Source organism: Acomys minous (assembly GCF_964271855.1).
Source record: "Acomys minous genome assembly, chromosome: 5".
NCBI classification, from domain to species: Eukaryota; Metazoa; Chordata; class Mammalia; order Rodentia; family Muridae; genus Acomys; species Acomys minous.
This window is the reverse complement of record NC_140494.1, coordinates 14,333,269-14,354,263: the sequence shown is the minus strand read 5'-3', so window position 1 is coordinate 14,354,263 and position 20,995 is coordinate 14,333,269. Positions and strand designations below refer to the sequence as shown.

The 20,995-nt window shown below is 45.9% G+C and overlaps 1 protein-coding gene across 6 annotated transcripts in view; it reads left to right on the top strand.

The window, feature by feature from the left end:
* The window catches only part of FRMD4A (FERM domain containing 4A), a 586,135-nt gene that overhangs the window by 281,636 nt on the left and 283,504 nt on the right, over positions 1-20,995 (top strand). Inside the window, exon 1 of one of the 6 annotated variants that reach the window (XM_084781776.1) lies at positions 14-134. The exons of 4 other annotated variants lie outside the window; for them this stretch is intronic. In XM_084781776.1, coding sequence (XP_084637902.1) covers positions 45-134 — 90 coding nt within the window. In that variant the 5' untranslated portion in view covers positions 14-44. Of the gene's footprint in view, positions 1-13; positions 135-20,995 lie in introns of those variants that run through there. One more of the 6 variants, XM_084781771.1, reaches the window with a different exon arrangement.

The following is a 20,995-nucleotide window of genomic DNA, read 5'->3' as shown; positions in this document are numbered from 1 at the left end:
CACACACACACACACACACACACACACACTCCCAGCTCCACATCATGGTAGTTCAAACTGCAGTGACTCCAAACAGACCTCAGAGACTTCTGAAAATACCTTATGGATCTCTAAGAAGGCGCAGCGTGGAGAGGGTAAGCTATGTGGCCAGAGCGGCGGCTTTTTGTTTTCTCATTGGGCAGTTGCTACAGACAGGGAGATGGTGATTTCATTGTGCTCCAAATTACTGCTGCTGCTGCTGTTTTCCTGAGCAATTCCTCAGTTTCCTGGGGCTGCAGATAAGAGTCTGTGTTCTATATGGTGATATCTCTCTCTCTCTCTCTCTCTCTCTCTCTCTCTCTCTCTCTCTCTCTCTCTCTCGGATGAGAATTCTGAAATGGAAATGTCTGTCAGTTGCAGATGCCGGAGGAGGAGATTGAAATATGAGGGTTGAGCTTTCTGTCCCCCGGAGCTTGTTGAGAACTGTGTCAGGGCTGGGAGCTGACTGCTCCTGTGCTCCCAATTTCCTTTGCCGTGTGAAAAAGGAGGCAAAGGCGACGTGAAGAGGCTTTGGTGCCTTGCTGGTGTCAGTTACGAAGCTGCTTGTTTAGAAGCCCCTGCTTGTCCTTATCCATTTTGCTGGTGTTCTTTTGAACACACTGCTCTCCTTTTTCCTCACGCTACTGATTTTTTGGCTGAAGTGACTGATAATTTCCTGAAAGCATGTGCCCTTCATGGTAGTCCCTTGGCAGAGAGGAGCCTATAAAATAATAATAAGGAGTTGTCTTTTTCAATAGTAAGGAATAGCATGTCGAGGGTGGCTGTCACTGTGCAAAATGGGCTGGATGTCCCAAGGAGGTCAGCTCAACATGTGGGGATGGTACCTACACCTCTGCGGTTTCGTTCTATGTAGCTGAACCCCGCCCCCCCCCTGCCCAGCGCCTGTTGAACTCCTGACAAGCCCTTCCATAAACTGGGTGCCTACATCCACATGTTAGATTGAGCATAGGCCAAAACCAGCACGAAAGTGAGAGAGGTGAGTAACCTGACCCAGCTCACAGGCCGGGATGGACCTAATTTCCAATGGCTTATTCTGACTAGTCGACTTACTTAGTTAAAGGCATTTTAATGTAGAGAAACCTAATTAAAGGTTTCAGCGTATGGCAACTGTCTAGAATATCCAAGTAGGCTTGAGTTTCTGGCTCTAATAAGTTGCAAATTTTCTATTTTAATTTTTTTAAAAGGAAATTACCCATTCTGGTTGTGTGTAGGTCTTCAGTTCAGTTTCAGACATCTCTGTGTTCAGTATCATTACCCAACTAATGTGCAGTGGTTGCTTAATGTGTGCTCCCTTATGTGGCCTTGGAGCACAGGAATAAAAGAACACACAAATTTGTAGGTCACTCCTTCTGTTTGGTCTGTTCCTTTGCTTGGAAACCCTGTCTCGCTCTAATGGGACTCACTGTGTGATCCAGGCTTCCCTCCAACTCATGGCAATCCTCCTGTGTCAGCCTCCCAAGTGCTGGGCTCACAGGTGAAGTTGGCACCCCTGCCACCATGTGCACGTGGAATGTGACTTTCAGTGTGGGTGACAACCTTCGCCTCTGCAATAACTAATCGTGTGTAACATGTTTTATTATGGAGACATGAGTTCACAAGCACTCAAATGTAAATCATGTCCCTCAGGGCTACGCAACATGGCGAGATAGAGGGGGAGTAATGTGCTGCTTCTTAAAGAAACAAACAAGCAAAACACAAAAATCTCGTTACCTCGTAGCCTCTCCTTGTATCACTCAAATCTCCAGATGGGTATTTAATATTTAAATATAGATTTGCATAACCTATGTGTGTGCACTTGGTTTTTCACTATTCACCATTTTAAGACAAATCAACAACACAGGATTCCAAATGTGACTCATCACATATCTGTGGCCATGCATTACGTCTGAATTATCGCAGCTTCTTTCTGTCCCTGAGCATAGGGCATGGTTCACGGCCTTAAGAGATGGGTCTAAGAGCTCTGGATCCCTCAAAGCAGCCTGCACTTCCAGAGAGAGTTTAGACATTCCAGCTGGACCTGACAACTCCCCCTCCAGGACAATGAGGTAGAAGCTAATTGAAATATATGGTAGCCTGTCAGGTCCAATTGAGCGTTTAACACTGCGCTGCTTCCATGACACTTCTCAGAATGGCCATCATATATTTATATAACGGGAGAGCATTTAAGTGATAAACAGCTCCAGACCAGGAAGGCTGCCTGGGACTCTTTGCCTGGGACTCTATCCCTTGGAAGAGGAGAGCAAGTGCCAGACATTTGGACACCATTGTTGTCTGGTAAGGCTCAAAGCCTTTAAATTTCCCGCGGGGGGGGGGGGGGGGGGGAGGGGGGCTTTACTCCCCGCCCTCCAGGCCCTCCAGGCCCATTATCTCTCTTGACCATCTTGAGCTGCTAATGAAATATGGAGCGTGGGGCCTTTTCCCCTCATGCAGTGTAAATAGGAAAACTGGGTTCAGAAGACACATCAGCCCGTGACAAGATAAGACCTTGACCCTGAAAATGAGTGTTGCCTGTCCTTGCCATTACAGAAGGCCTTGTGACCTTTGCTCTCTGGTAGCCATGTGGAGTGGTAGCCTGGCTCTAAACAGAATTATCATCAGCTCCTCACCAGGATCTCACATAAGTGACATGAGGACCAAGAGCATAGCATGATTTCAGAGCAATGAGAGTGCATACATGCGTGTTCATCCCCCCCCCACCGCCTCTGTATGTGTGTGTGTATGTGTGTGTGTGTGTGTGTGTGTGTGTGTGTGTGTGTGTGCACATGGCCAGAGATTAACCTCAAATGTCATTCCTCATGTCCTCATGTTTCTTATTGTTGTTTGAGATAGACTCTTCCCTTGCTGCCTGGAGCCTGACCACTAGGTTGGCCTTCAGAATCTACCTGAGCTCACATCTCCGGCGTTGGGGTTATGAGTGTGTGCTACCAGGATTAGCTTTTTTTTTCCTTTGTTTTCTGGTAATTACTTCCCTTGGACTCCCAACTTTATGTATCACTCATAGAGAGCAAGGTGTAACGGCTTCTGTGCACACAGGTGTCAAATCACTCAGCCTACTTGAGCCCAGGGACACCTTCATGCTCTCTCCCTTCAAAAGGTGTGTAATTGCAGTGCTCAAGGAAAGAGTAAAGAAAGCAGGCCTTCCATGTGGCACACCTCATGGTCTGTGATTGGAAATTGACGTAGAGGTAGTATTTTGCAGCACGCCATTCTGCAAGGTGGCTGCCTCCACCTCGGTTCTCTGCTTTTGTGACAGAAGCTGAGCAATGCGCATGTGTTCCCCACCCCGAGATTTGATCTCTGATGCCTGTAACCTCTTCAAGCACAGATTTCCCAAGCTGCAGAAGTCAGATTTCGTGTTCTGATTTCCCAACTGTAAGGGTCGCAATGCTTGAGCCCCTATTGGCTTACTTTCTAACACCCACATCCATAGACCCAGAATGCTCTGGGCATCTCTGTCCTCTTGACAGTCTTCACACCTTGAATCTAATGTGTTCAGAGTGAAATTTAGCATCTCCACCACCACCACCACCACCACCAAACACACACACCACAAGCCTGCCTCCTACCCCAGCAGGATTATACTTATACTTAACTAAGTATAAGCAAGCATCAATGAACATTGACATGTATTCTTAGGGATGCATAGCCAGGTCCTTTCATTGCTGTAGCAACATGATAGTGTGAACTCACACACACCTAGATAGCATAGCCTACTCTATGCTTAAACTGCGTGCTACCCACAAGCGCACACTGCAGCCTCTTACTCCTAAAGTCATAGCACATGAAATAATGCAATAATAACTCAAACATGATAAGATATAGTGGCATGTAGGAGCAAAAGAAACATGAGACATAGGAGGCAGCTGTTGGCATATCATGAGACATCACTTTCCAGCCAGCTGTGGAGTTTGGATAACTAGACTAAGATAAAGGATAATATTAATCCAGTAGCATAGTCACTTATGGTCCCTTTCAAGTGTCACGTCCTATGTGCAATTATCAGTGTAGTGCTAGATGTTGATATGCCTGGCAGTGTGCTAGGGTTGTTTGCATGTGATATTATAATGGCTAGTGTCATCAGCTTTAGAAAAATGGTCAGCTGCCTCATAATCTTATAGGGTGTTGTATGGGGGGGTGTGTAATAGACAGAAATGCTGATGTGGGTCGTGTAACTGTACCCAAATGAGAACCCAGGTACTTCCTGTCCTTTCTGTGTCCTCTGTCTCCCTTGAGCAGCTACGGTGTGTGCTGTCATTTCTGGTTTTGCCATCTCTCTCTCATCTTGCAGTGCCTCCTAACTTCCAGATTCCGACACTCTGATCCAGTGCCTGCATACTACCTTCACATGGCTACAGACTTACACTCATTTGGTCCATCCACACCTTCTTTTTTTATAAAGTTTCAGTGGTTCTGTGCCTCAGGATAATGCCAGATTATAACCAGGACCCTGCTAGGGTCTCCTGCCTCACTTCTTCCTCATTTACTACTTTTAGACTACACTCCAACCACATATGAACACATTCCTACTTCCTTTAAAGTACCGCTCTCTCTCTGTTGCTTCAAGGCCTTTGAACATTCTGTCACTAACCTGGCACTTGATGCCATCTTTTCACCCCTGCACTTTGTATTTTCATCCTTTTGCAGGAGGCTGATATACAGCTGGAAGCCTTTCCAGGTGCCCCATCTCCAACCTGCAACAAAAGCTACAAGATACCATAACGTACTGTACTTCTTTTGCAGGAATGCAGATCACCCGCACTGAAGCTCATTTCCTTAAGAACTAAGGCATGTGGTTCATAACAGGAACATTAGAAATAGCCAATCAAAGACTGCCCATCAGTATGAGGACTCCAGATGAGATCAGTTAAGGCAGACAGACATGCCCAACAGAGATCCAAAAAGCCATCCTCTTCTTCCCAAAGTAGAGAGGCATTGGCCTCCTCTAGGACAGGCTACTGAAAGACATAAAATTAGGGCAAGGGAGATAGCCTAGTTGGCAAAGTGCTTATCTTGCAAGCACAAGGACCTGAGTTCGAGCCTCAGAAAGAACTCATGTCTTTGCTTTTGTTTTGTTGTTGTTGTTTGTTTGTTTTAAGACGAGGCAGCATGTACGGTGCACACTTATAGTCCCAGTGTTGTGGACTAGATAAATAAATAGGATGTAATAAAAAATATAATAAATTATTCCATAGATATGAGAATGAATGAAATCTGGGAGTTCTATCATTAATGTCCCTCAGTGAGAGGACTTTGGCGGAAGATCAGACATAGACTATAAATAGGAACAGCCTCAATTCCCAAGCCGACTTCCTGGAAGTCTCATTGTTGCTTGTGGAAAACATGTTCACTCTCACATTTAACACAAACCAAGGAAACCAACGCTCTTTCTTATTTATTCAGGACTCCAAGAGCACACCAGACACCTCTAAGCGGAACGAGGTGGGAGCAACCACCTAGGCTCAAACTAGACGTTTTTCACAAAGTAGTATCAATTTGATGGTTTTATTGTGGGGTGGGGGTGAAGCAAGCAAGAAATCTCTTTTTCTACAATTATTTGAATATTTTAGGTGAAAAGGTCTTTTTTTTTTTTCCTTCTTGGAAACACTGAGATGCTGCGATATTTCTGGAGTGGTATTTTTAACACAGCATAAATTAAACCTTGTGGCACCCACAACATTCATTATTCGATGTGTTATTCCAGATTGACATATTGCCAGTCTATTATTTTGCAAACCATTACATTATCCCAGCTGCTAAGCTGCATAACTTAGGGATCCAGAATACAACAGCGTCTCTGTGCTCGGGTGTGCGGTGCTTACATTTTGAATGTATTCATGCAGGGAAGTGTGAGACACGACCCAAAACACATACAGCAGACAGCTCTTAGTGGGTATTTATTACCACTGAAAGCAGACAGCCAAGAACCGCTCAGACAGATCAGCGTATTCACATGTGTTATTATCCAGCCCCTCATCCAAGAACACTTGGATGCTCCTTCTATAAATATTCTCCTCTCTGGAGAAAAGGATCATGGACTCTCTGGGACTCCAGTTCTCTGGTTCACAGAGGGCATGAAAGGTCATTTTCCTCTTCTTGTGAATGATTATGTTTAAGCTGAAAATAAAATGTGTGTGTGTGTGTGTGTGTGTGTGGTGTACATGCACATATGCGCTTGTATATGGGGTTATCTGAGAAGGTCAAAAGAGGGCATTCGATCCTTAAATCTACAGGTATGTGGATGCCCTGTGTGGGTGCCAGGAACTGAACTCTGGTCCTTGTCAAGGGCAGGTACACACTTAACCGCGGACCCATCTCGCTAGCCCTTCACCTTGGTTTTGAGACAGGGTTTCTTACTGGCCTGGAACTTACCAAGTAGGCTAGGCTGGCAGGCAGGCTTGAGGGAGCCCCAGGAATGCATCCCTCTCTACCTCATAGGCTTTATACTGGGAAGCTCTAAGAAGCTCTGAAGACTCCCTGTATCTACTCTGCACCCAGACTGGATCATATCTCAGTGGAGGGACCCAGGCATCAGTAGCTAAACCTCCCGAGTAGCCTCCTGAGCAGCTAACATTGCAAGCACTGCCCCAAAGTGTACAGCAGCCAAGATGGATCATCTAGACCCGTTCCAACTTAAGGGATGTAGACAATTCTTGTGTTTTACGGTGTTTTCAATAACCTAAGACTAGATTAAATGGGTGGGTTGGGTGAGTTGTTTGTTCGCCCTTTTGTGGCAGGATGGTCAAATGTGTGGTTCTTGATAAGAGGAAGCTCAGATTGGAGGGTTTTTTTGGGGGGAGGTGTTGAATCCTAAACATTTTAGGACATTTTAGACAGTGCACTGTACTTTTGAGTCCACCCCACTTAATAGTCAGACGGAGGCTTTTGTAGTCACAGTGTGTGGCGCTTTGCAGAACTTCTTTCTAGTTAAGCTGAGATCCCAAACGTCAGTCTGCCTATTCCTGCTGGTCTGCCGTACTGGAGCTATGCTCGCAGAGTCAGTCACCTGATCTCATAGCGTGCCTGCCAAGCGCTTTGAAACAGAGCTCCTGGAACATGTTTAAACAGCATGACCACTGCCCACTTGTATGAGTTTCTTTGATCCTATAGTTGAAATAAGTCCATTGTGTGTATGCATGGGTGTGGTGTATGCAAACATGTGTGTGCAAGTGCATGCACACACGTGGAGAATGGAAAAGGCCACTAGACACCCTGTTCTATCACTTCCTGATTATTCCGTTGAGACATGATATCTCGATGGACCTAGAGTTCAGCTGAAAGCCAGCGAGCCTCAGAGGTCTTCCTGTCTGCACCTCCATGGTCCTGGGGTTACAGACACATGTGTGTCCATGCCCACCTTTTCACATGGGTACTGAGGATTCAAACCCAGGTCCTCCAGTTTGCACAGCGAATCCTCTTACATCCTCTTACCCCCTGAGCCATCTACCCTAGCCCAGCAATCCACTTATATTTGTACTGATTCGTCAGTAAGCTGCAGAGAACCTGTTGTTTTACGTGCATAAAACAGAATAGAAGAATCTATGCCATGAACATTTGTTCTCAAATCTAGGAGTAGGCGAGCCACATGTGTGGGGTACTTCTCCCCCTGCCTTCAACCTATGTCCCCTCCTCTTCTTTCTCTTCCTCATCTTCATCAATTTGTTCTTCCCTTAATGATCAATTTTATCTGTATCAGCTATTTTTTTTTCTCATTGTTGTGATAAAATACCTGGCAAAAAACAACTTAAGAAAGTAGGGCTTCTGTTGGATCACGGTTCAGAGAACTCAAGTCCATCATGATGAGAAAGGCAAAGTGGCGGGTACATGAGGCAGCTGGCCACACTACATCAGCACAGAAGCAGGGAGAGAGGGAGTAAGCTAATGCTCAGTTTGCATGTCCAGAGGTGTGTCTCCTAGGTGATTCTCTAGCCCTCAAGATTAATCATTGAAGTCTCGGTACATGAATGACTTGAAACACTCTGTAGGTAAGATAATTTACACCAGTGAATTGGCAAATACACAAGTTAGAGCAGCAAGTCCAGAGGTTCGTCTGTCTCTTCCTCCCCAGTGCTGTGATTAGAGACGCATGTTGCTGCTTTTTAAAAGGTGTGTTCTGGAGAACTTGGACAGGAGTCTTCATGCTAGTGTATCAAGCAATTTTCCAACTGAGCGGTCTCACCGGAGATTAGTTTAACTAGCACACCCGCCACACACACACCTTAAAACATGGCATTCAACTTAACCACCTTCCCCTGGTCACTTTCAAAAAGTGGTCAACGAAAGGGTGGATGAAAGATTTCAGTATCTTGCGTTGGTCACCCGTGTCGAGTCACCGTTTCTTCCTCATGTCTTAGTTTCCTTGACGTTTATCTTAAGGAATAGCTCTTTTGCTTGGTTTTGGGTTTGCCTATGAGAAAATTGTTTTTAAAATGTCATGATATAATCATGTGTCAGGGCTTCAAAACCCAGCTGAGTCCCAGAATATTTTTAGAAAGTATAATTTAGGGCCAAAACAGCGCTACAGTGTCCAAAATGAGGGAGTCCTAGGTTGAACTCTGAATTTGGGCATTCAGACACACTCTGTAGAAGAAAATAGGTTTGAAACAAATGGGGGTGGGGTGGGGTGGAGGATCCGGTCTTTGCTATCAAAGTCTGTGCTAAGAGACCTTCATGGACCCTGTAGAGGAAAATGTTCCTTTTATCTGTCCACGAGCTGAGGGAAAGCCACGGCCAGCACACCATGGACAGAGCCCACGTATAAGAAGTTTCCTCTTGGGGGTGGTGAGTGTCTACTTAGAATGCACACAGTTCCCCTTTCCCCACGCCCTTTTAAATTTTCCTTTGTGGCACCTGAAGCTCAAGCCAGGTAAAGGCAAATGTCAAAGCATACAGAGCTGTGAGCCCCACTCCCAGCTTGGGCTGGTATTTGTGAATTGGCCCATTGCACACCTATTGCATACCCATTGCATACTCATTGCACTCTCGTGCATAGCCTGGGTTTCAGTGCAACTGAGTCACAAGAGCTCGCATATGTCGTCACACTGCTGCCTTGCAGGCATGGTTCGTCTACATGGGCAGCTGTGTGGGTGCTGGGTTCTGACTGACTTCTAACGCAATATGCTATGATCTGGATGTTTCACATGGGCACCGGGGATCTGAATTAGCTTCTTGTGCTTCCGCTGCAAGCTCTTTACCCAGTGAGCCACCTCCCAGCCTTGTCTTTTAATTCTTCTATCACCGTCTCTCACCGTAGAATCTGTATTCCTCCTTAGCCAGTGTTGGGCCAGCGTTCTCCCAAAGTATCCGTCTCCTTTTTGTCATCACGTGGTGACGGGATGCATGAGGAAAACAGAGTTAATGTGTCTTATCCAAGGACCTTGCAGGATAGGCAAGCTTTACCCATGGAGACCCCACTCATCAGAAATGGGCTGTTAGCAAGTTCATTTCACCTTGTATTGTATCCACAGGGTCCAATCCTTCATCTTAACTCTGGAGGCTGCCCTGTGTTTGCACCACTCATTCTGTGAAATAGGGCCCCATACAGGCATTGCAGACTCAAATGTCTACCGCTGCCAGTGTAGAACAATAAGGAAGGAGCGCACTTTGCCACAGGGACGCTGAGCCTGGTGTTTCTATTTTCAAGCTTCTCAAAAGGAAATTTGGTGCTTTGTTAAAAAAAGAAGAAGAAGAAGAAAAAGAAGTATTTATGGGAGTGGTGTATGTAATGTTTGTATGAGTCTCTGCACATGTGGATGCATGTGTGTGCACATGGAGGTCACAGGTTAAAATCAGGTATTTTCCTTGATGGCTGCCACCTTATTCTTTTGAAATGGCGGTCTCTTCCTGAACCCACAGCACACCCATTCAGCTAAATTGGCTGGCTAGTGAGTTCTGAGAATTTGCTTGTCTCTGCCTCCCTGGTGCTGGAATTAGGGATGCATGTCAGCACACCTGACTTTCTATATGGGATCCAAACCCAGGGTGTGATGTTTGCATGACAAAGAATTTACTAACTGATGTGTGTCTTCAGCTCCCGCACTTTCTTTTACATTTATTTATGTGCATGGGTGTTTTGCTCTTGTGCATATCTGTGTATTGTGCGAGTACAATGCCCACAGAGTCCAGAAGAAGGTGTTGGATCCCCTGGAACTGCAGTTGCAGATGTGGATGCTGGGGATTGGACTTGGGTCATCTTGAAGAGCAGTCAGTGCTTTTTTTTTTTTTTTTTTTTTTAGACAGGGTTTCTCTATGTAGCCTTGGCTATCCTGGACTTGCTTTGTAGATCAGGCTAGCCTCGAACTCACAATGCTCCACCTGCCTCTGCCTCCCGAGTGCTGGGATTAAAGGCATGTGCCACCACGTCTGGCTACAGCCAGTGCTCTTAACCACTAAGCCATTTCACCAGCCTGGTGCCCCTATACATTTTTAAAGGCAAGATCTTGCCATATAGCAAAGGCTGGCCTAGAACTCACTCACTGCATGGCCTTGGTGGCACAGCTCATGCCTCAGCCCCCTCAGTTCTGGGGTTACAGGTGCATATCACCATGCCTAGTACATTTAAGGGGTCTCCTTTTTTATTTCCCTTTTTCCTTTTTCTTCCCCCCCCCCCAGGGCTTTGTCTATACTAGGCAAGTGTTCTAGCCTTGAGCTACATCTCCAGCCCTAATTTTCTTGTATCTAGAAAACGTGTATGTATATTTGCATAAGAATGAAGGCAAAGGAGAGATCTTATATATACCATCTTTTATTGAACATGAACATGAAGCATACCCATGGCCCACAAGATGCCCACTTTCGCCACAAGAAAATAAATACCAACTCACTCTGAGTGTCTGTGTGCACCCCTCTTCCTCCCCAGCTTTGGCACTCATAAAAAAAGGAGAGAGCTCCATACACATAAACTAGTCTGGGAATAGATTTGCGGGCCTTCTACTGGAATCATATCATCTTACTGCCAAACTGGAATATTATTAACCGTTATAAAAATGCTTTTGACGAGTCAAATGCAAATTTCAAAATACCCTTGCATAAGCTGAATCATGTCCTTCAGCTACAGGGAGTGTGGAGGCTGCGGAGAGCACAGCCTTATAGCCATCAGATGGATGAAAGTTCCATCTGCTGACCATGAACAGCAGTTCTGATAGCGGTCTGGTGGGGCAGAGTTGCCACCAGCCACAACCTTCTTTTGTTTGGGGCAGGTGCTTCAACACTATCTCAGACGGCAGGCCATGACCAACCACTTCATCCAATAGAGCAATCACCTAACCACCTGGCACTGGATTGGTAGCTAACTAAGATGTACAAGTCAGGAGTACGCAGGGGGCCACCACCTCAGAGGCTGCACCAGAACCAAGCCGACATTTGATTATGATCCAGCGGGTTGACTGATAGCAGCCATACAGAAGCTTTTTCCTTCTAAACTTCCCAGTCCCTGCTGGATGTAGTGGAATTCTGGGGGTCAGCCAAGCCCTTGAGCAAGGACTTGAAAGATTTACACCTCCTTTGGTTAATGACAGCACTGGGTCTAGCCACTGTAGCGCTTCATCTTCCCATGGCGTCAGGAAGGAATGACACTCTCGCTGAGTGATAGGGCAAGTCGGGCAGCTCAAATGGCCTCTTGGAATCTCAGCACTTGTTTGTCATACTCATACCCAGAGCTGAGATTGATCCCTTTAATTTTAATCTCACAACATCCACACTTCAGCCAGCTGCCAGAGAAAGCAACTGGGAATTGACCACCTTCCTGCAGTAGAGTCATAGCTTCCTGGGAACCTCTGATACCCAAGAGATGCCCATCAAGGACAGTGTCAGCCATTCCTTACTTTAATGCCTTTACACTGCATCCTCATTAAATTAAACAATAAATATCAGTATAGCTGAGACATATTTTTTCAGTCCCCCGTTGGAATCTTGTGTCTGTGTGCGTGTGTGTGTGTGTGTGTGTGTGTGTGTGTGTGTGTGTGTGTGTGTTTAATTCATCTTTATTGGAGGCTGCTGGTTAATGCCTTTTTGAAGATACGGAACAACAAATCCCGGACCACCAAGTGACCAGGGATAGACACAGATGTGGGTGGGCATCACTGACAGACTATAAAACCAAGGAAAGACTCTAAGAACTTGCTGCTGACACTGATCTCTCAAGCAAACCCCACAGACAGGCTAAGTCATGAGTCTTATAGATGCTGCTGGAAAAATTGGGACCAAAGCACTCAGGTGGCCATCATAGGAGCCAAGGGGAAAGGGACAGTTTCAGAGTAGAAGTAGGAGGAGAGACTGGAGTGTCCACATGAGCCACTGACAAAATTATAGGCATTCTGGGCAGAGCCTGAGCTACTAGAAGGAAGGGAGATGGATAAGACCCTGCTCAGAAAGTCAACAGAAAGGGGGCGGGGCTGGGAAGATAGCACATCAACAAAGTCAGCCTGAGGACCTGAGGAAAGGGGGCTGGGCTGGGAAGACAGCATGAGGACCTGAGGCTGATCCCCAGCACTCACATGAAAAGCCCACCATGGTGACGCATACTTATCCTCACAGAGCTGGGGAGGAAGGCAGGCAGGCAGACGCCATGACTCCCTGGCCAACAGTCTTGGCCCCTGGGGGAGTGTGAGGAAGGAGGAAGATGCATTCACTGGGAAGCTGGGAAGCACAGTAGGGGCAATACCACCCTGGTGGCTTTCCATTCACTGTTTCCCAGTCTCCTCACACTGCCTTTGGTGCCATATTCCCTCCGGACTGGTCAGTCTCATGCCTTCACGAATGTGAGCAGCCATAGATTCATGCACAGAACAAGTTATGAAGTCTCCAAAGACCTTGCGTGGATAGAAAACAACTGGAAAGTACACACACTAATTGACCTCTTACAGTGTGTGGTAGTGATGGGGTGGGGGTGGGGGCGCTTTTCTTCTATGGATGTAGCTGAACCCTTCACAGGCCCTGGAAGGTTGGCTGGTGTTCACATCCCCCACTTTATAGAGCACAGAGACATTCAGTCACTTTCCAGGGTTACTCTGGCCAGATTCTAGGTTCAAGTCTACGCAATCTGAGTTCAGGCAGCTCTCCAGTAGGGAGCTGGGAGGAGTTGAGGCCCTTGATGCTGAAGCTACTGAGAAAGTATCCTTCAGAGTGGCAGGGCCAGGAAGTGTGAGCAGGACTTCAAGTGACAGTGGTGATGCAGCCTCAAGACATGGGTCTGTGATCCTATCGACTCTAGAGGCTGAGGCAGGAGGATAACCTCGGTTCAAGTCAGTGCAAGGCTAGCCTGGAAAACTTAGTGAGACTCTATCTTCAAGTTTAAAAAGCAGAAAGAGGACCGGGGAGACAGCTCTGTGGTTGAACACTTGCTCACATGCATGACGTCCTGGGTTCAGTCCCAACACCACACACACACACACACACACACACACAGAGAGAAGAGAGAGAGAGAGAGAGAGAGAGAGAGAGAGAGAGAGAGAGAGAGAGAGAGAGTTTGAATACACAAGGAGTGTGTTCATGTATCTGGTGGCATCTAAAATGTAACTGCTATTCTGTATTTTCTCTGTGATACTCACTGTGGGGCCACTTCCATTTCTCTCTTTGTCTTATATTTCTTATATATTAAGTACCCTACTTCCCTGTGTGTTTTCTTTCCCGCTCCCTGTGTTCATGTCTGGAGTCTGAGCTTGAAGCCTTTGTTTAGTATGTCTGATTGGTTGTCTCTATTTATTTATATATTTATGTGTTCACATATCTCTTTAGTACTGGGGATGGGAATCTCTATTTTAATACTGGGATATGGGGTCACTGATAGAATGCTTGCCTAGAATGCTTGAGTCCATGTATTCTATGCCCTGAATAACACAAGTGAAGGAAAAAAGGAAAAGGGGGAGGGAGGGAGGGAAGGAGGGAGAGAGGGAGAGGCAGAGGGAGGGAAGGGGAGGACAGACCTCTATCCTCTGAGTGTTGAAACCCCCAACCCCCATAGAAGCAGAGACTACTGTAAAGAAGTGGTGGAGATAGAATGGGCCACTAGGGGGCAGGAAAGACTCAGACCCCTGGCCTCTGTGTTTGTAAGATCTGTCTCTATTGAAGATAATTTGGGGCGGTGACAAGGGGCAGATGGAGGATGGTCGTATGTAAAAGCAAAGTTACTGAAAATCATGACCCTAGGCTGCCATAGGAAGCAGAGTTTCCATGCATAAAAGAGTCACTTGGGATCTTGTCCAACACATATTTCTCACAGGTTTTCAAGTATCAGCTGATGCTGGGGACCAGGAAGGATGCTTTGAAGTGGTCAAGGCCCTCAGTATCTCCATGTCTGCACCCACATGTAGACTATTGTTCTCTCTCTCTCTCTCTCTCTCTCTCTCTCTCTCTCTCTCTCTCTCTCTCTCTCTCTCTCTCTCCCCTCTGCTTCTTTATCATCTATCAATTTAGTATCTTTACCACGACCATCTTATCTGAACATGCAGGCAAGATCAGTAGTGACCGTGTAACCCACCCATGAAGAATGAAGTCCGTAATCCTGGTTGGTGGCCATAGGTGAGAAAGGAAGGGACTTAGCACACTGAGATGACCCTTTCTGAAATGCGTTAACTTCCTTGTGGACACTTAAGACGATACTTCCTCCCTCTCTAGTGCCCATCAAGGTCTAGGAGACGGTCCTTGGTGCCAAGCTAGGAAACCATACAGACCTAAACCCTCCAAAGCCATAAAAATCTCTGGAGCAATCACAGATCTTTCTGAATTCTGGCTAATCTTGCAGTTCTCTGCATGGGTTAAAGGCTATACATTAGCAAGCTATCAGGTCATCCCTCCACCATGTGTGTGTGCATATGCATGTATGCAGGAGTATGTCTTAGTATGTGCACAGAACTCAAAGAAGGACATTGGTTGGTCTGCCCCACCTTACTACCCTGAGATGGTCTCTACTAAAACCAGAGCTCTCCATTTCAGCTAGGCTGGCTGGCCAGAGATTTCCTGGACTTCATCCTCCAATGCTGAGGTATAGACACTCACATCCCAGCTTCTATGTGCATGCCTGGAATTTGTTTGAACTCAGGTCCTCATGCATACATAGCAAGCACTCTTACCCACTGAGCCATTTCCAGGGCCTTTCTATATTATTTTTTAATCCCATCTCCAATGTACTTGTTTTTGTTGCGTGGAGAACAGAGAAGGGAGGGGAAGCGCACAGTGTTTGTTTTTCAGCTACAGAGGAGGGTAAGTCCTCTTGCCTTAGGGTGTAATTCTCTTTTCCTCTTTCCTTACAGCTGTGACCTAGTTAATTGTAGGTGGAAATCAAACTCTGAAATCATCCGACTTTCGGCTTGGCTTAGGCTCTTGCTCTGTTAAGTGGTAGGATGTCCTCCTTAATGACAGGAAGCCGGGTCCCATGATCAGCAACATTTGTGTTCTTTCTGCTCAGAGATAAAGAACTGAGTGTATAAGGGCTGTGGTTTCCTTGTGGTCAGGGAGGAGAGGCAAGAGATAGATGAGTCCGTGACCCATGGATGAATCACTCCTGTCTAAACAGCTGAAATGCTCCTCTGAGTGTTCTGGCCTGGAGTCCGCCAGTCCACGGGGACAAAGGAAGGAATGAATCACCGTCTTTTTATGGCTTCATTCCTAATGCTGAGGATCCTATGGGCCAGAATATTATATCATTAAGAACCAGTTTAAGGCCAGCGGTGTTGCTCAGTTGATAGAATGCTCACTTAGCATGCATAAAGCTGCTGGGTCAGTCCTAGCATTGCATATGCTAGTCATGATGGTATATACTAGTAATCCAAGTTCATCTTCAGCTACATATAGATTTGCGGTCAGCCTAGGCTACATGAGATCCTACCTCAAACAGTATGAAGCACATGAGCAAAGGGGGAACTGTTGAATAACTGTCAGTAAGTGTTTGTCATACAGGCATGAAGACCTGAGTTTGGTCCCCAGAGCCCATGTAAAAACAACTAAGCATCATGCTATCCTCCTATAACATGTCACTGGTTACGTGGCAACCGGCAGATCCCTAGGGCTCAAGGCCCAGCCATGCTAGCCCATTTGCTGAGCTTCAAGCCAATGAATGACTCTATTTCAAAGCAGCTCCCAGAGAAGGTGAATAACTCCTGGGGGGCAAGGCCTGAGGTTTTCTTCTGTCCTGTGCACACATATGCACATGCACCTACACACACATGAACACACACACACACACACACACACACACACACACACAAATACACACATGAAATAAGGACTCTAGGATCCTAGCAGGAACCTATTGAGTCACAAAAGGCTCAGAGTCCTTTCAGGCAGTTCTGACCCTCGCCACGGCTGGCAGAGAACTTCAGCACCACCAAGAGTGGAAAGAACTCATGTGTCCTGGAGGGACCTTGACATCTCTCAGAGAGTGACATTTTCCTCAGCTCTATGATAGAAACCCTAGAGTAATGTCTATGAAGAATCCCAAGACAATACCATCAGAATCCATGAGGATGGGTCCAAGTAGAAGGCTTCTAGGTAGTTCTGATGCATAGCTAGAGCTGACTGCCAAGAGGCCTTGGGAAAGGCAGAATCAGGTAGAATGGGATTGTTAGTCCTGTTGAGCTACTGGTCCCTGCAGAGGGAAGCTGTGGTCTAGTGAGGGTCTGCCATCTTGTTGTCTCATGCAGTAGAGATTTCCAGAGCCATTTGGAGAATTATTTGGGGTGCATTGGCGATCTCACACAACAGCTTTGCAAGCTGCAGGTATGAACGCTTAATTCCTACAACTGCTGCTCAGGCTAGAAACCCTCGTGGCTTCAGGTGACTCCTGTTTCTTCCCCAAACCTGGACCAAACCAATGGGCTGTGGTGTGCTTCCTGCTCTTCAACAGCAGTACAGTCTGCTGGGGCCACAGACTCTGTCCACTGTCTCCTCTAGGCCACTCATCTCTACTTCTTGAAGCCCACCTAGGCTTTAGGTCATTTTGATGGCGCTATAGGCTGAAGCAGCCTGCAACGCCTAATTCAGAAAATTATCCCAGGCTGCTGTGTGATGTGCTCTGTTCATCTTTCCCCACTGACCTTGGCCTTGAGGAGCAGAGCCAGCCCACATTAACATGGCCTTGGTGACAAAGAACAGAATGCCCAGCCTTGAGGCTTCTTCAGACCTGCCCACCACCAGTGGCTAGTTTATGAGGTGTGCAGTCCTAGCTAAGGAGCAGTGGGGCCTCTGATTCTGCCTTATTAAGAGACATTTGCTGACAGTACTTAGTTCCTAAGTAACCCTGTGGCCTCTGAATCTAAAACTGTTCCCTTTGGTTCTTCAGGTAGGGAAAATAATCAACATCCCATCCAATTGCCCTCTGCTTCTGTGGAGCATTGCTCTACACAAAGACTCTTTTTTTTTTAAAGGAAAACATGTCACTCTTCTATATGTTTCACAGCTAATCAAGCAAAGCAGTCTGTACTCATATTCCTTATAGATTTTCACATGATTTCATGGCCTGGGAGGCTATAATTACATTTTCTCTTGAACCGAAGACTATTCCATTCCTTTCCATCCTTAGATACCTAGCCCTTGGTTTCCCCACTTGAAGAGTTACTTCAGCTGAGGGGAAGATGGGCTTTCTTGATTTATTCCAAGTTAGGGAAAGGTCCTCTTGGAAATTCAAGGATGCATCAAGCCTTAGGGTAAATAAATGTATCTCTTATAGGATCCCTGTGTTCTGTGCCAGAAATTGGCTAGACATGTGAGAGCTGCAGAAAGAGGAAGTTGCAGACAACCAATAGAAAATGGAGGCAAGAGACATGACCTGACTTCCTTCTCACCTGCCACTCACCCACTTGCACCTGTAGGTCCTGTGTGTCACACTAGGAACTTGACCCTCTATTCTAATCCCAAGGGTGAGAAGTCCCTTGCTGTAGGCAGAGATAACAAGGTTGGGCCTATTTCATCCTCCTTTAAGACTTGTGTCACCCTCCCCCCCAACTTGACTGTTTATACACACCTGTATGGGTGTGTGCATGCATGTGTGTGCACTCATGTGGAGGCCAGAGCGCAACCACTAGTGGTGTTCCTCAGGTGTCATCCGCCTTCAATTTGGAGACAGGGTCTCTCACCGGCTGTGTCCCTCCCTCTCCCCCAGTATTAGGGTTTTCAGCATGTGCACCATACCCGCCTTCTTCTGTGGACTCTGAAGGTCAAACCCAAGTCATCCTGTTTGCTAGCCCTGAAAGGAGTATCCCAGTCTATCCCCAAAACCAGGGTGTTCCCCTCTCATCCTCTTCAGTATTTGTTCATCAGCATAGGCCACCATGACCCACCGTGTGTGTTTTTAGTATGTTTACTATTGGCTCATCTAATTCCTGTTCTTCTGGACTCATTGTTCGAGATACTTTGGTTGACTGCTCATAAAACCTTGACCTTTGAGTTAAGAGTGATATCTGTGCCACTGTCCCAGTATCTACAGCTTGCCTAGACATCCAGCCTCAAAATAATTGGTTCTTGTTTTCCAATCTCTGTTACTCACTCCCAACCCATAGGTATCATCCTCAGCTAGCCATAGATTCCAAACAGATCGTCTCATCTGTAGACAGCTAATTTAAATGGTCCCAAATGGCAGAAACCTGAATAAATATTTGAATCTGTTAAGAATTCCTAAGAAGAAAGTTGAACTTGACTTCTTTGGAACTCTAAATGGCTACTACATTAATAATTCCAGCCTAAAACAGGCTTGATTGTGTACATATCAAGGAATTCTGGTCCTGTCTCACTTTGAATATACTATAAAAAGTTTTCATTCATTGATAATCTATATCCTCATTGACCAACTCAGTATAGATAATTCACGGTTGCTTCTTGGGTAGTTCTGCTGTAGTGATTGTTTGTCATTGTTATATTGAGAGAAAATTTGTTAATATAATTAGCAATGCAATCCAGCATCAATAAATTCCCATAAGAGACCCTGGATTTTCCTATCAAGAGCAGTTATCTCTCTGTAGCCATGGGGAATTTGTTCCTAGACCCCTACAAATACCCAAATCTATGGGTGTTCAAGCCCTCTATATACAACAGAATGGTATTTGCTTAGAGCCTATGTGTATATTTCTATGTACTTTAAAATCGTCTCAAAATTACTTACACGATGTAATGAATGCAAATGCTGTGTAAATAGCTATTATACTACATTATATATCACAAGGAAAGTCAATACATATTCAGTGCCAGCATAATTTTTAAATGTTTAAAACTATTTTGTTTCTATAATTGGTTGCATCTACCGATGTGGAGCCCATGGATATAGGAGGCCAGCTTAACATAAATGTGATGATCTAGAATAAACGAGATGTTTGGCACGGCCATGTTGGAACGCAGCCTTGGAGAAGCAGACATTGTCACAGAACCTACAGAGGCCTAGCATTCTGCATTCAGTGACCCTGACACAGTGCCTGGGGCTGAGACCCCCTTCACAATGTGCATTTTGGGACTGGGGATGTATCTCAGTGGTAGAGCACAATACATTGCCTAACCATACTCAAGGCTCTGTTTGCGTGCAGAACACACACACAGTCATCCAGTGACTATTGCAGCCACTTAAGTTCAAATTACTAGACAAAAAGAAAAGTTAAATCACTAAGTTAGAAGTTTTAGAGACAAAAGACACTACTCGACACTCCTCAAAAACTGCATTATTTAGAGACAATACAAAAAAAAAAAAAACCCACCTTCCTGGCTCTCACCATAAATGACAGAGTAGCTCCAGTCTGGCCACAGATTCTAGCGAACTGAAGCTATGGGTAAAAACTAAGCACTTTATCTCTCATAAAGTATACTTATTTCTTACTAGATAGCCTTCCCTCCCTGGGCTGTCTCCATACTCCTGGGCAGTGTGCAGACAAGTATACAGCCCTCTTTTGGCTCCTTTTCACAGGGAGAGTGTTCGGTTGCTCTCTAGGTGACTCTCTGTGAGCTCAGTGTGTGTGTGTGTGTGTGTGTGTGTGTGTGTGTGTGTGTGTGTGTGTGTGTAAAGGAAGTGGTTCTGGGGCTGTCCAGACAGTTCCTGGAGCAAACAGCCCTTTCTCTCCATCAACTAGGAGGCTCCCTTTAAAACTTTACTATTGGCAAATCCCAGACCATCGCCCCTGTGGGTGTTTGTAGCCCCCAAAACAAGGCCTGTGGGGTTTGTTTTGCTTTGTCTTGTTTTGTTTCGGTTTCAGGCTGTGATTACATAAACATACGCTTGGAAAATTTATTATACTCCAAAGCCATCCTTTTTCACCGAATTCCATGGAAACCAACCAAGAAAAGATTAAAGCATTTAATTTCTGATTCCGGCCTGCACTGATTTAATTCAGGGGGCCCTGGTGGTTGTTTCTGGGGAAGCTTGGAATAGATGTGAAAGTCTACTGCCTAACGAGGGGTGATGGGTAGATGACATCACTTTAATGACTGTAGGATCTCTCCCCTATGATGGGTCTGAGAGCTTGGGGAAAATATTTCTAAACATAGCTGTTGCCTCACTGCTCCAGATTGCTTAAGCCAGAGGGCAGCTACTGGGTCTCTCATACTTTCCCAGGGACCCGAAATATTTTTATAGACATGGCCAAGCATTTTTGAAAATGATTCTCCTATACCCCACTCTGAGGACAGAGGAAGCCCCTAGCACTGCCATAAGTGGATCTTTGGAGTTTCTGAGGGCCAGGAACCCTCATGATGTCATCCATGGTGAGTCTTTGTCAAAGCTTGGATGTGTTCCAGACCTGAATGTGGGATTGCATGCATTAATGAGCAGTCCCGAGATTCCACTGGGCTTCCAGAACTTGTTTGGGTTTGGGTTTTGCAGTTCGCCCACTCACTTCACCAGGCAAGTGCTATTTTCAAGTATTGCTTTCCCAAAGACTTGGGGCAAGGTTTATAAAGTGACAAATGGTAACTTCCAGAAGTGTTTAGATTCTGTCCTCAGATGGTGGGTGTGAGACTGTCAGGAACAGAAGTGGAGGGGGAGCTGCTG